General features: G+C 41.2%; 1 protein-coding gene across 2 annotated transcripts in view; it reads left to right on the forward strand.

Moving 5' to 3' along the window:
- The window catches only part of CLIC4 (chloride intracellular channel 4), an 83,407-nt gene that overhangs the window by 52,786 nt on the left and 16,086 nt on the right, over positions 1-14,535 (forward strand). For both annotated transcript variants that reach the window (XM_019512438.1, XM_019512437.1), the window contains exons 3-4: positions 5,744-5,869; positions 12,185-12,291. In XM_019512438.1, the coding sequence (XP_019367983.1) occupies positions 5,744-5,869; positions 12,185-12,291 (233 nt within the window). The remainder of the gene's footprint in view (positions 1-5,743; positions 5,870-12,184; positions 12,292-14,535) is intronic.

The following is a 14,535-nucleotide window of genomic DNA, read 5'->3' on the forward strand; positions in this document are numbered from 1 at the left end:
TCCCTTGCTGTGGGGGTATTGATCTGCCCCCACCACAACAGACTTACTAGCTGGAGGCAGCTGTGTCCAGTGTCATAAAGTTGAAACCCCGTCAGAACCTGGAAATGGTCACAATTTACAAAGGTCATAAGTGCCATTTGTCGTAACTCGAACCATCCTAAGTCAAGGACTGCCTGTATGGAAGATCACCCCATCCCCTCCCTCTTCTCAGTGTCTCCTGTTTGCTGCAAGCCTTCTGAATCTCTCCAAATTGATCTGGAGGCTTCCAAGTTGATTCGGACCTTTTAATGGGTCTTCTGATTCGATTCAGAGATTCGGCCACTGAATCAGGCCGAATCGCCTCCGAATCGAATTGACTACTGAAGCTTTGCACAGCCCTAGTGTCTGTCCCTTGTGGAACCTTCAGGCCAAGAGGCCTTCAGTGTGGACAGGGATCTGAGTATGGGTTTTTTGACTCTGTGGTTGCATGCTTCTAAAACCAAATGTAGTTTCTGGAAAAGATTACAGGGAAAAAAAACTAATAGAAGCATTATGTATTTAGAAGCACCAGAAGAATAGGTCACTTCCACTAGCAGACATGGGAAATATAATTTCAGTAGATGCCTTTTGTATTTCCAGTGACATTTCTCTGCTCCCTTTGTCTGGGTATTGATGGAAAATAGCTGATAAATATGACCTTTCTTAATTTGGTTGTGGGCCATTTATGGAGGTGGGGGAAAGAACTTGAAGTCCCCCTTTATACTTTGGCCTTGATTTAGGGTGAAAAATGGAAAATAGATTCAGAATTGAGAAATAGCATTAGAGTAGAGCACATCGATTTAGTGCTTTTGATGATAAAAGAATGCACCTCCTGTTACCCAAAGCAGTTACATCCTGGAGAAGTGGTTTATCAAATTTGTCGTAAAAATATTCAGAATAAGTTCATAGAAAAAAACATTTTGCTCTTACCTTATTGAGGTGTGTGTTTGGATTACCCCATTCCAAGCTGGGATGCTGAAGGGCCCAGAAAATAGCGGATTGCTCCAATTTTACTGGAGCCTTATTTACATGGAAAATTCTACCAACTTGCCACTGCCTGTGCTGCCATTTCTCCACATCCCTAACAGTATATTAGAAATGACTTTCAAGAATGCAGTACTCAAAACTATCACTCCAGTTTTTCACAGCAAGGGGACAGACAAGTTAGGTGCTAAAGTGTTTTTTGAATGAATTCATCTTGCTAACCAAGAAACAATGGGTATAGTTGCAAACTGTGCTCCTGATTGGCCATACAGTTCATTTTCTGCACAACAATCAGCCTCTTTGAAATGGTCAGTCAGTATTTGGCCTAGAAAGTGAAAGATCTGCTGGAGCTCTGATCAATTCTGTATTTGTCTTGCTAGGTCATGGTCTGGTACAAAAGTTCACAAACAAGTTATTTGGGACACGCAGGAAAAACTGAATCTCACTTGATTTACTTCGTATGACTTGTATTTTCCTTTCTATACTTATGACAAATATAATACTCTGCTAACAAAAGAATATTTTGTAGCTTTCTAGTCTGCTGTTAGTAACTAGGGGCACCAGTAAAAATATGAACACAGACTAAATTAAATGGGACATACCATCCTTTCAGAAAGACTGGGCATTTCTTGCTTTTGCATACTCTGAGACAGAGGCCCCATTCTTTTTCTGTTCTGCACTGAAACTGTTACTGAAATTTGACTTGTTCTAATGACTTGGTGCAGGGCTGCTGTGCGTAAACCACTTGTTAGGCTTGTAACAACATTTAAGGCAGCTCGTGTTCAGTATCAGTTTGTGATTCTGTTTGGAAACGTCTTAGAAACTTAAAGCTGTGCTTCCTTTGCTTAATCTTTAGGATTTTTTTATCACAGAATTTTAAAAACAATCAAGAACTGCCTACAGATATAAACCTTCCAAGGTATTTTCTTGTTAGTGCTCCTTGAAGGTTCTTAATTGTTGGTGTAGTGTTTGTGTGAATTTAACTCACTTTTGCATACACCCCTCTCCTTTTCTGTAGTATTTACAGTGTGTGTGTGTGTGTGTGTGTGTGTGTGTGTGTGTGTGTGTAATAAAAACACTCTTAACAATTAAAACCTATTAATATATATTAAAAATACATATAATGATAATCTTGCTCACTCACGCGCACACACTCTTTGAATTTTATACTCGGACTCTTTAAGGGGGGGAGAGGTGGTGGTGGCGGCTGGAAGGAGCTGCTGCTGCTGTCCCCATCTGAGCTGTTTAGAAAGGCATTGGGGCAGGCTGGGGGCTCTCATTGCTTATCCAGGGGCTGAGCACCCATATTTCAAACCATGTGTGTAGTTATTACCAGGTAGTTAGACAAACTCCTATTCAGTAACGTTGAGCTAAGCTTTAGGCTTCACACTGCCCATCGTTACACATTAGAGCTTAAGTTGTGGTTGTTTTTTAGAAGCACAGAGATACTTTGAAGTGCCCTTTCAGCCCCTAGAAATAATATACAGTCAAGTGACATGTTTGTTGTAGCTTTCCATGAAGTGCTAGTGCTACATGGGCTTTTTCACTCTCTAGACAAGATTGTACTATCAGGTTCTTTTGCTGTACTGTCAAGAATACAGGTTTTTTTTCAGCCTGTCCATTAGCTTTTGTTTGAATGTCAAAAGAATGATTCAGGCTATACCACCTATAACCTTGAAGGACATGCTACAGCTTTCAGAGGGAAATCATGGAGGTTTTTGAGGTTATGGCTTGTAGGCTGTAAGATGATAGGGGAGATCTGTTCATTACAGTAGCAATGTAATGCATATGCTTCCTGTGACTAATGTAACTGGGAAAGAAAATGGGCACCAGCCCCAGGTCCATACTTTCTGGGGGTGCCATTATGGCCCTTCCTCTCCTTTCCTCTCCTGCCCCTTGAGAGGTCTTTGCCATGGCAGGTACCACCCAGCCACACGTGCTGGGCAGGTGCAGCCCCATGCCCAGTGTTGTATTCAGGTGGGGATAGGCTTTGCTGTGCGAGACACAGCCCTGCTCTGCGGATTTTGGGGAGGAGAGAACAAGGCACCAAGAGTGACCTCCATGGAGCCCACGCTGCCGCTGTTCCTCAGTTGCAGCAGCTTGAGCCTCTGCTGATACAGCACAGTAGCAGCTGCTGCCCAAGTGAAGAGAGCCCTTGCAGGTAAGGCTTGGCTCTGCTCTCCTCCACACCCCCAGATCAGTAGAACTCCTCTTGCGCATCTGCCCTGGGCACTGACAGAGTTTGCTATGCCTCTGTCTCCTGCATTTGGTTCCTTGCTTTGGCTATGGTTTGCTAGGATATTAACTTTTCTGTACCTCTTCATCCGTGATTCTGAAAACAAAGTCTGGTGGGGGTACATCTTGGGATGTGTTTTGTGTTCCCTAAAACACTCCGAGATCCTTGTGGTAGGCTGACACACATACTGTGCACTGTATGTGTGCTGTTGCTTAATTTTTCATGCGTTTGAGAGGATGAATTCCAGGTAACCACCCAGTGGGATTTTTTGGGGAGCCTTTCCTTTTGTTAGTTTGTTGATCTGGGGTATTTCTGAAATGAAACCTTTCCCTTGATTCCCTTCTGGGCAGTCTCGTTGCTTTGACTGCTTTTGTTTTAAAATTCCTTAGAAGGAACATTTATCCAGTTCATAAAGTTGGAAATGAGCCATGATGGTTTTCTGCAGTTGTGTATGTACAGAACTATATTGAACCTAAATATTATAATACTTTCCTCAAGAGCATTAGACTGGCTAACGATGGTTAAACTGGACTTGTATGGCTGACTTGGAGCACCAATTATGAAAGAAAAATTGTGCTTAAAATACAAGGGAGAGGACCAAAGTTAGTGATGCAATGCAGTTAACAAACTACTTGGAAAACTGGAGTTGAATGAATTTCCACACTTTTACTTCAACATCTGACTTCTACCACTGTTTTGTAAGCTGCCACCAGACTAAAAGTGGTCTTACTATTAATACAAAGGTGCTTGAGCACTAAGAGCCAAGCTTTTCAGTTCAGTTTTGTATGTACTTCCAGCTAATTGCAACTATTATAGGAATGCTTGTAGCTTACATGTATGTTATCTTTTGTTGGTCAGCCAAAGTGTAGGAGCTTGTCTTATCAGTATTACTATTTCCTCTGGTAAGGGGCTCAAGCTGTGGCCATGGAGTGAAATCCAGCATGGTTTTAATCCTTTAGAAATTTGCACTTGATTCAGAGGACTAACCAATCTTAGTGTACAGTTACAAATTAACCACGTTTAAAGGTGTTATCCACAAGTAAGTCACTTGAGTGATTTGTTTTTATGTATGTATGTATGTATGTATTGCTGCTAGCGTAACTTCTCTTACCTGTGTGGACAGGGCATATGTTGGAACCGGACTGTACGTTCTACCCCAAGCCACCTATAGCATGGATATAATCCCTGAGAAATCCCTGTTCATGCTTTGCAGAAAAAGTCTTGACTATAAAGATTCACTGGCTTCATCAGTCTTGTAATACAAATTAATCCTGGCACTGAGGAGTTGACATGTAAAATTGCAATTCCTGTTCTGGTTTGAGTTAAGACAGTCACGGGCACAGAAGTAACAAATTTCATGGGAACTTACAGGAGCGAATTTTGAGGGGAGCTATTTTTAGAAGACCCTTGGGGTTAGTATAGGTAGTAATAAGCCAGCATGCCTTGCGTTATCCAGCAATTCAACAATGCCCTTCCTGAACTTCTCAACTTCTGTCCTCTAGCATTGAATGTTCCTTTGTTTCATTGTGTTTAAATGATCAAATGAAATGGCAGATGTGCAAGCACATATTATAGTGAAATGAATAAATTGTGTAAGATGGAATGAATGCGAGTGGGCGTATACACGTGTGAGAGAGATGAATGTCTGCCATGTCACCACTGGATCAAGACCCAGCTAAACTGAAGGAAAGAGAGCAGCAGCCAAGTGTCTATAAAATAGACTGTTCAGCCTGATTAGGATTACAGTCTGAAGGGGGTTACTGCAGGTAGAAAGCCAGCATTAGTTTTGGTGAAACTAAGCAAACAACTTAGTGCTGTCCTTAACTTTGAATCCAGATATTTATGATTGTATTATGTTTTTCCCCCTGCCATGAAAAGGACTTTATTTTTCTCAGTACTTACTAGAAAGCTCATCTTGTAACTGTAAAATAACTATTTTATTGTACTTTTGCCTTGTTTGGCAGGGGGTGGGGCTGTTTGCAACAAAACGGCATGTGTATTACATGTTTGAGTGGTTTTTTTGTTAGCTCATTTACTTCAGGAGGAACTTGGGTGTGGAGAGGTAGGCGTATTAATGGATGACCTCAGGTTCCATTCAGGTTGCTGCATGTGTCGGTGTATGTTGAAGATGAAACAGAAATGGAGGGGAGGAAGGAAATTACTGTCTTTAAAGCTCTCGAGTTAACTATGTGATAGAATTCTGGCTTGGGAATACTAATTAAGATTTAAACCCAAATTTTGAATAAATTTTTAAAAGTTCTAATTTAATATACTTCTAAAAAAAGCTAGCGACTCTTCCCCTTTAAAAAAAAAAATTGCAAGTAATTGAACTTTCTCTCCTACAAAGATGCTTTCTTGAATCACTATTGCACTGTAAGTGCCTGATTTAACTCTGGAGGGGCAAAAGTGGTATGCAGAGAGCAGTACCTCTCTAATCAAAGTGATGCCTGTGCTGACCTGCTTCTTTTATGGTGTTGTGTACCATGTTTTTGTATTACACTTTAGGAAACCAGCAGATCTTCAGAACTTGGCTCCAGGGACGCATCCACCCTTTATTACTTACAATGGTGAAGTGAAAACAGATGTGAACAAGATTGAAGAGTTCCTTGAAGAAGTCTTGAGTCCACCCAAGTAAGTTTTTCAGGCAAGAATATATTTGCATTTGCAAACTTGGTTATTTAGTAACTAAGGTCTTTCAGAATATCTAACCTCCAACAGTCTCACCTCCATCCTTGGAAAGTTCTTTGAAAAGATTATGAATGAAGATATTTGTGGGAGTCCAGCAAGAAAAATAATGCAGCAGGGCAACCAGCATGGATTCGTAGCAGATAGATCACGCCTGACCAATCTGTTTTCATTTTATGATGGGGTCACAAAATGCTTAGATGCAGGAGTAGAGGTGAATGTTGTTTTCTTGGATTTTGGCAAGGCCTTCAATGCAATATGTTATCCCATTCTTATGAATAAATTAAGAGGCTGTGACATAGATGTTTACACGGTCCGGTGGGTGGCAAATTGGCTTAACGGTCGCACCCAGAGAGTGGTAGCAGACAGGGCAGTATCGACCTGGAAGGATGTGGGTAGTGGGGTCCTGCAGGGTTCAGTCCTTGGACCTGTACTCTTTGATATCTTCATCAGTGACTTGGATGTGGGTATGAAGTGTACTCTGTCCAAGTTTGCGGACGATACTAAATTGTGGGGTGAAGTGCACACTCTGGAGGGTAGGGAACGAGTACAGGGTGACCTGGACAGGTTAGAAAAGTGGGCAGAACACAGTAGGATGCAATACAAGGACATGTGCAGAGTGCTGCACCTAGGGTGCAGAAATATCCAGCACACCTACTGGCTGGGAAGTGACCCTGTCAGCAGCACAGAAGCAGAAAGGGATCTTGGAGTCATAGTGGACTACAAGATGAATATGAGTTGTCAGTGTGATGAAATCATCAGCAAAGCTGACCACACTTTAGCATGCATCAGCAGATGCATGACAAATAGAACCAAAGAGGTGATACTTCCCCTTTTATGTGGCATTGGTCAGACCACAGTTGGAGTACTGCGTCCAGTTTTGGGTGCTGTACTTCAAGAAAGATGTTGATGAACTCGAGAGGGTCCAGAGGAGGGCCACTCTTATGGTTAGGGGCTTACAGAACAAGCCCTAGGAGGAGAGACTGAGAGGATGAAGAGGTTTAGGTCCCTGCAAGAGAAGGCTGAGAGGTGATCTTGTGGCTGCCTACAAATTCGTTAGGGGAATGCAGCAAGGGATCAGAGATGCTCTGTTCACCAGGGCACCTCTTGGGGTAACAAGGAACAATGGTCACAAACTGATTGAGAACAGATTTAGGCTAGATATCAGGGGGAAAAACTTCTTCACAGTAAGGGTGGCCAAAATTTGGAATGGGCTTCCAAGGGAGGTGGTGCTCTTCCCTACCTTGGAGGTCTTTAAGAGAAGGCTGGGGTCATGTGATGCCAGCAGTCTTTTCTGCCTAGGCGGGGGGTCAGACTCGATCTGTTGAGTTCCCTTCTGACCCTAGCATCTGTGAATCTATGAACATCATCTTGGATTTGAGTTACTTTAACTTTTTAGTTCCTGTTTGAGAGTAAGCCTCCTACAGTAGTATATAACCAGCCACTGATCTTCTGGAATACTATGTACCTGTTAAGAGGTCCAGTCAGATGTCTGATGACTTTGCTTGTGACTGACAAGCCCAATTTGAGAATGACACAGCTTGTTACAAGTTTCATAGATCCATATACTGTCTCAGAATTTCTAGAAAGCAAGTCATTTTATTTCAATTTGGGCAGGATAGATTGGGTGGTTTTCTAGGGTCTTCCTCAAGAAGGGCAAGCAGGCCATCCCTGAATAGGGCTGCTTGGACACCTTAGTAGCTGTCTCTGGTTCCTTATTCCCCTTATGGAGTCCTGCAAACATCATACCAAGACCTTCAGCACATATGCCTAGGCAAGAGTATGGAGGAGTAGAGGCTGCCCTAGACACACCATGCCCGCTTCTGACCACCGAGACAGAGTCCAGGCATTCAGTGCCTCGATGGTTGTAACCACTGCCAAAGAGCAACAGATTGGAGCTACTGCGGACTGCCCTGTGCCTCAGTGAGGATGCATTTCTCTTGGGGTGGTGTACCCCTTAGCCTTACTTCAGACAAGGACTACCCACAAGGCAGTGGGGGCTGGTGCCCTATACTCACCTTACTCTGGAAGTTGCAACATCGTGGCATTTTATAGGAGCTACCCTACCACCAGTAGTCCCACCACATTGCCACCAGGCCCTCAGTCAGATGCAATTTACAGTCCTACCCAGGGCCAGCAGCAGTACAATATTGTGTACTAATAAGGGGTTTTTTCTCCATGCTAGTTTACTGGTATTCAAGTCTTGGCAACATGAACTAAAGTCTTAAATATTTTAGGCCAAAAAAATATATATTTTTATGAAATCCATTTAATTAGGAAGAAAGTAGTATGTAAAAATAGGTTAGAGATTATTTATAACTGATACCATTATTTATAATTATGTATTTGTGGCTATAGAACTTTCAGTTTTGGTGATTGGAGTCAATGTGCCCAAGCTATATGCTAATAAGAGAGAAACTGTCTGGGCAATGAAAGTGGGTCTGTAGATCAGTGAAGTAATTTTAAGCCGATCTGCCAGTGTTCATCCCAAGATTTGTGTTTGCAGCAATTCTAAAAGTAAGCTGATGTGGGTTAAAACAATGTATTGACCTTACTTGAAGCATTGGTGGCTTATACATTTTGCATTATGAAACTTTCCATTAAGCTTTATTTTCCTGCATGTAAAAATGAATGAAAAAATAAATAACAGAGCAGTGGGAGAGGGGAAATCATTGCACACATTAAGAATCAATGACATGTGGAAGTTGGCAGTAGTTGGCTGTTGCAAAATATCGTGTGTGCATGCATGCCCAATAATATGCCCCTGCTGCAAATGTACTGTCTCTGTGAGGCTGTGATTTGAGCCATAAAACTATGGATGTTGTAGAAAGACACACAAACTGCCTGAATTTGAGATCATCCAGTGCAAGAGCAGAAAATGGTGTCAGGTATCCTACAGGCTCCTGACTTTCCCCTCTCTCTGGCAGGCTGTCAGTGCTCAGACATGCTTAGTCTCTGGCTAGCTGAGCTATTTCTCTTATGAGGAAGTGTTTCCAGATATTACCATTTTTTCTTCCTTTGTTAGTGGACTTTGGATCGATGACCACTTGCCTTCCAGGACAAGTAGCTTTGTTGCATGTTTGGTGGGGGTGGAGTTTAATCTTTCCCTTGAACAAGCAAGAGAAATAGAGCAAAGCAAATAGCACATGCTTGACTACAGTTACACTCTATTGTGTGCGGAGCCCAATTCTCCACTCATTGAGCACTGCATTGCAGTGATAAAAGGCAGCTTTCTCCTGTATTCTCCCTATGCTGTTACAAGCACAATATGCTTGATTTATAGGCTCGCTCCAGAAAGCATGAGGAGAAATGATAATATTTTTCTTTCCTCAATGGAGTAGTTTGAGGTTTAGAAGTAGGATTACACAGAACTGGACAAATGGAAAATGTATTAAGACTGATACATATTCTGTTGTTCATGAGATCTAGTCTCACTGCTTTTCTCTCCTTCTGAAACAAGCCTTTAAAGATTGTTTGAACTAATGATATTTTAAATATTCCTCAGGGTGACAGATGCTTTGCTGGTGTAGCAGTATAAGAGTTATTTTATTTTATGTAAGCAAAAGTCAGAAAGTTAAGGCTACGAAAAATATTTCTTTAATTTGAAAGCTATTACATCAGATATTTCGGTCTGCCTTAAACTGTTCTTTGAATAGAAAAGAGCCCTTGTCTTTGTTCATCTGAACACAAAGAGGCCCAACAAGATTGATCAGTTATCAGTTACTCTAGGCAAGTAAAGCCCTCTTATTGATTGGAAAGCAAGACTGTTCTTTAAAATAAATGTTTGGATTTCATTGTAAACCTTCCCTGTGCCTTGTCTATCTAATACTATAAGAGCTTTATTTACTTAACATTCACATTTCAAGCTGTTACATGGAATATTACAGAAGATCAGTTAGTTAAAGATGTCTGTCAAACCATGGAGCCTGCCTGCCAGCTGAGTTGTTCAAAATCCAGATTACATTTCTAGAAGCGAGTCATTTGTTTGTAGGGGGTAAATCAAAAACTCTGCTGTGACACCTTCAAGCTTTGAGGTATGTAACACATGATCTGGGCTGAACTTTCTGGCAATTAAATTGAGGCTCAGTCAATTAAAGTTGCATAGTGTGAAGGGACAGACATGGAAAATCTGAAGTATTTTTCATGTTCATGTAGTTTAGCAGGTAGCAGAAAAGTTTTATATAGAATATGAATAAATCTGTGGATTTTTTATTTTTGTTTTTTATGTGATTTGTTTTGGGGGCTGGGGTGGAAATTGAAAGCACAATCCTTCAACCTAGTCAGCATATAGGAAGTAAGGACTTCCTAAGGATGAAAACTGAAGTGTTTCAAACATCCAATTCAGTCTTGATTTTTTTTATTTTTTTTTTTCCCAATTTTTTTTTAATTTTCTCAACCAGAGGAGATTTGTGTGCTCCTGACACTGTCTTGTCTTAATTCCTTCATGGAATACACAAGATTTAAACTAGTACCATCTGAAAGAAGACCATAATATTCCTGACTTAAGTGGTCTGCTACTGCTTGTTTTTTGGGGAAAAATTTCAGATAACTACAGTGATCATTGCTTTTCTTTTGTTTGTGGATATCTCTTTCTTTTGGTAACCCATGAAATTTAATTTATTTTACTGCCTTAAGTATATCTTGCTGTATTCAACAGAATATTCTATAGCAAAGGCTCTGTCTGAAATCGTGGGTATCTCTATACCTAGAGAGACAATGAAAGTGGTGGCATAAGGTGCATAGTATTGTGTTGACTTCTCCTTAATATTAGACTGAATGTTATGGTTACAGTTGTATAACTGCTGAAGGTGCATATAAGTAAGGGGAGCACAGCAAGGAACACAGCCCAGTTTGTGGAGACAGTTTTATGTAAAATATGAACTTGTACCTGCAGGCATCAGATTTACTCTTAAAAATACTCCAGAAAATTGGGGCAACTAATTGGTCTACCCTAGAAACAAGCATACATTTGCTTGTCAGTAACTAAACAAGAATATGCACTGGTCTTAGTTGATCTATAGACATACCAATTATATTTGATCCACTAATCCAGTTTACATAGTGATAAGAAGTTTTTAAAAACATTCTTGCTTCACAAAAAGAGCAATAGGTAGTGGAAATATTAATAAGGGTGTTTTTCTTTTGTTTTCTTTTGCTGCAAATTAACTTATTTATAAAGTTTAACTTGAAACTTTAGTCTCCTAATCTTCAAGAATTTGTAAATAAAGTACTGAATCCGTTGAGTATGTAACTACAATGCATAGCCAATCCAGAACTTCTAGCTGTGCCCTTAAATCCCAATGTAACTGAATACCCATATTGTGCTGTTAAGTGTTTATTTCATGTCCTTGAGCAGGATTTGACTTTCCTCTGGTAATTCTTATCGCAGCAATAAGCACTGAAGTGCTACAGAATTCCAGAGATCCTGGCTCGTGTTGTGTATAGTTCAGACGCATTGAAATAACTTAAGTGCGCTTAAAATGTCCTTTAGCTTAACTGTAATTTTGTTTTTAAATTCCTTGCACATATTTTTGATATCTTCTTAGGTTGTTGGAAGTGATTTAAAAAAAAAAAACATTGCTTCAATCCTGATACCATTCAGTCTACACAGATCGTTAAGCTGTACCACAAGTACAAAACAAGTCCATTTCACTTTTGGCCATTCTTATTTTCTGGCTCTTGTGATCTGCAGTGTCATCGGTGTTTGAATTGGTCATTCTCAACCAGCGTTCCACGAGATTCACAAGATCAACCCAGAGACTTCAAAAAGGAATCCAGAATGCCAAACTTTCCGCCACGCTGTGGGCTTGCCAAGTTCTTTGCAACAAGAATTGCTCTCATGTTTCCTTGCTCAACAAATAAGTGAAAGCTTAAGGGCTCACAGTTTTTCTGAGGGCTTTCTTGAGTCTAACAAGATTGAGAGCGACTAGTTTAAATTGGTGTGGTCTACTGGTGTGTTTCAAGAAACCCAGGTTTTGAAGAGGGTTTTGGAAACCTAAACTTTTGGTCCTAAACTACTTGACATTTGTCACTCGGAGCCAAACAGTGTACCCAGTGACTTCTGACTGCTTTCAGAATTGATTGCTAATGAAAAATGTGTGATTATAATATGCAACCAGGACAGAGAGCCTATATAGGATTTATAAGACTTCTTGTTTTGTGGCTTAATGCTAATGAGTGTACTGCCAGTCGCATTTGAGTGTTGCTGTAGGTTTATCATGATAAAACTTGTCCATAAACCAGAGTATGTTTTCTGATTAGGTACTTAAAGCTTTCACCAAAACACCCAGAATCGAACACTGCAGGAATGGACATCTTTGCCAAATTTTCTGCATTTATCAAGAATTCCAGACCAGAAACTAATGAAGGTAGGATACTTTGGTCCTGTAATCTCTAGTATTTTGGTATTTCATTGAATGGTGGGTACAGCAATAGCAGTTTTTGCTTGTTTACTCCTACTTTACTGTGTGTGTTCAGTTTATTTGCAGAGTAATTGTTTCTACAAGGCAAAACCGGGTATGCTACAGTTTTTGTGGACAGGCAACATCACTGATACCTACAAGTGACTTCCTTAATCTTGATCTGATTCTGCTTTATGAAAGCAGGAGATGCCTAGATCACATAAGGCAGGCATATTAAAGCTATAGAGACACTTTTAGGCAGACAAAAGTGTGGACAATGCAGCTCTTAAGGCTAGGCATGCAAAAGAGGATGGTACTTCTTTGCCTTGCTTCCTTTTCCTTCTTGGGAACAGGCAATATCAGCTGTGCTTTGGACCAATTTCATAGCTCTGCTGAATGGGAGTTTGCTACATGTCCTTCATGTGTTACGGTTGATACTATTAATGACCCTGGGTTACTAATTATAGGTGCATTAAGGGTTGTAAAACAGAAGGGAGTTTGTAACAGCAGGCTGTGACTTAAATGGTTTTAATACAATTTGCCTTCCAGACATCAGGGAGCTTTTTATGTTATGGGTCAGTGAATTCCCACCCAGTACTTCTCAGTCTGCCTTGAGAGAGCCAGAGCAGGCGGGCTGTCTAGTGAAGTGTTGTAAATGCCCATCTTGGGGTTGTTAAAGGGGATGTGGCCCCCAGTCTTCCCCTTATCCACATGGTCTCACTGAGGTGAAGTCTAGGCTGCAGACTTATCGTGTGTGGTAGCAGAGCCCTCGGACCCTGCAGTGCTCCATGCAGCTTGCTTCCAGTTCTGCAAACGTTGCAGCGGTGTGCTTGGGGCTTTGGACAGGTAATTGATACTAGTGATCATCTTTTTTTTAACCCATGCTTGGCCCCATGCAGGCGCAGCTATGCTGCTCCCAGTTCCAGAGGTAGCTCCTGCAGAAAGCAGTGTAGTGTATCTGAGGGGACCCTGGTTAGGTAAAATCAGTTTATGGTCTAGCTGTGGCCTGGGACTTGCTGTGAATTGGCTCAGGTACAATACTGTGTTTCATTTTCTGGAGTAAGTTAGAGTTTTGGTAAGCTGGTCCCCTCCTTTTTAAAATGTTTGAGAAAGTCCTTCTTTTGTAGACATGCTTATGCTGATATGTTCTGCACACTTAGATGAAGTGCCCCCCTGACCATCTACTTCTGGCTTTCTCCTTTGGGAGTTGATCCTCTACGTTTTTGGAGGTGCAGAGTAATTGTATCTCACTTTGTCCAGAGTTGTTAATTCTCAGCACTTCTGAAAACTCAGTGTAAGGTATGTGCATCTGAGGACAGATTTAAAAAAAAAATTAAACAAAACAGTATAGTGTGTGCTTAAAAAACCATGAAAAACTGACCTGAACAGCATTAGTAACTCCTATCGAGGAATGCAGATGCAAAGTGATATGCTGTGAAAGTGCTGCTAAGTAATTCTGTCTAAAAACTCAGTTTTAATTTAACTTCCTGAGGAAGTATGCTTGTCCTGTGAATGACCAATGACTTGGAGCTTTGTGCAGTCTCCAAGTATCTGAGTCATCTCAGACTTTTTGAATTTGCCTGCCATCCTTTCCCCACCCACCACTTCGGCACACTTCTAGTTTTAACTTGTGTATCTGGAAACCAGGTAGCACTTTAAGACTTAGAGGAATAGACTGTTCCTTATGCAAAGAATTTGAATGAACTTTTTTTACACCATTTTTCAGATATTTGTAAGTACACAGCCCTTCTCTGTTTTGTTTATATAGCTATAGATCTTGCTGCTACTTGTCTCAACCTTTTGTTTCTGTGAGGAGGACCCAGGAAACTATAGGCCAGTTAGTCTTACTTCGATCCTGGGTAAGCTTTTTGAGAGAATTATCCTGGTGCATGTCCACAAGGGGCTGGGGGGGAGATCATGCTTGGGGGGCAACCAACACGGGTTCATTGGAGGCAGGTCCTGTCAGACCAACCTGATGGTCTTCTATGACCAGCTCACGAAATCCTCAGACGCAGGTGTAGCAGTGGACATAGTCCTTCCTAAAGTCCAGAAAGACTTCAACGCACTCTCTCACCCCATCCTCGTTAAAAAACTAGGGGACTGTGGTGTCAACACCTGCACAGTCAACTGGGTCACTAACTGGCTGGAGGGCTACACCCAGAGGGTGGTGATGGATGGGTCATTTTCAACCTGGAGGGATGTGGGTAGTGG

This window comes from Gavialis gangeticus, unplaced genomic scaffold, assembly GCF_001723915.1.
Source record: "Gavialis gangeticus isolate Ggan-Ray unplaced genomic scaffold, GavGan_comp1, whole genome shotgun sequence".
In the NCBI taxonomy this organism is placed as follows: domain Eukaryota; kingdom Metazoa; phylum Chordata; order Crocodylia; family Gavialidae; genus Gavialis; species Gavialis gangeticus.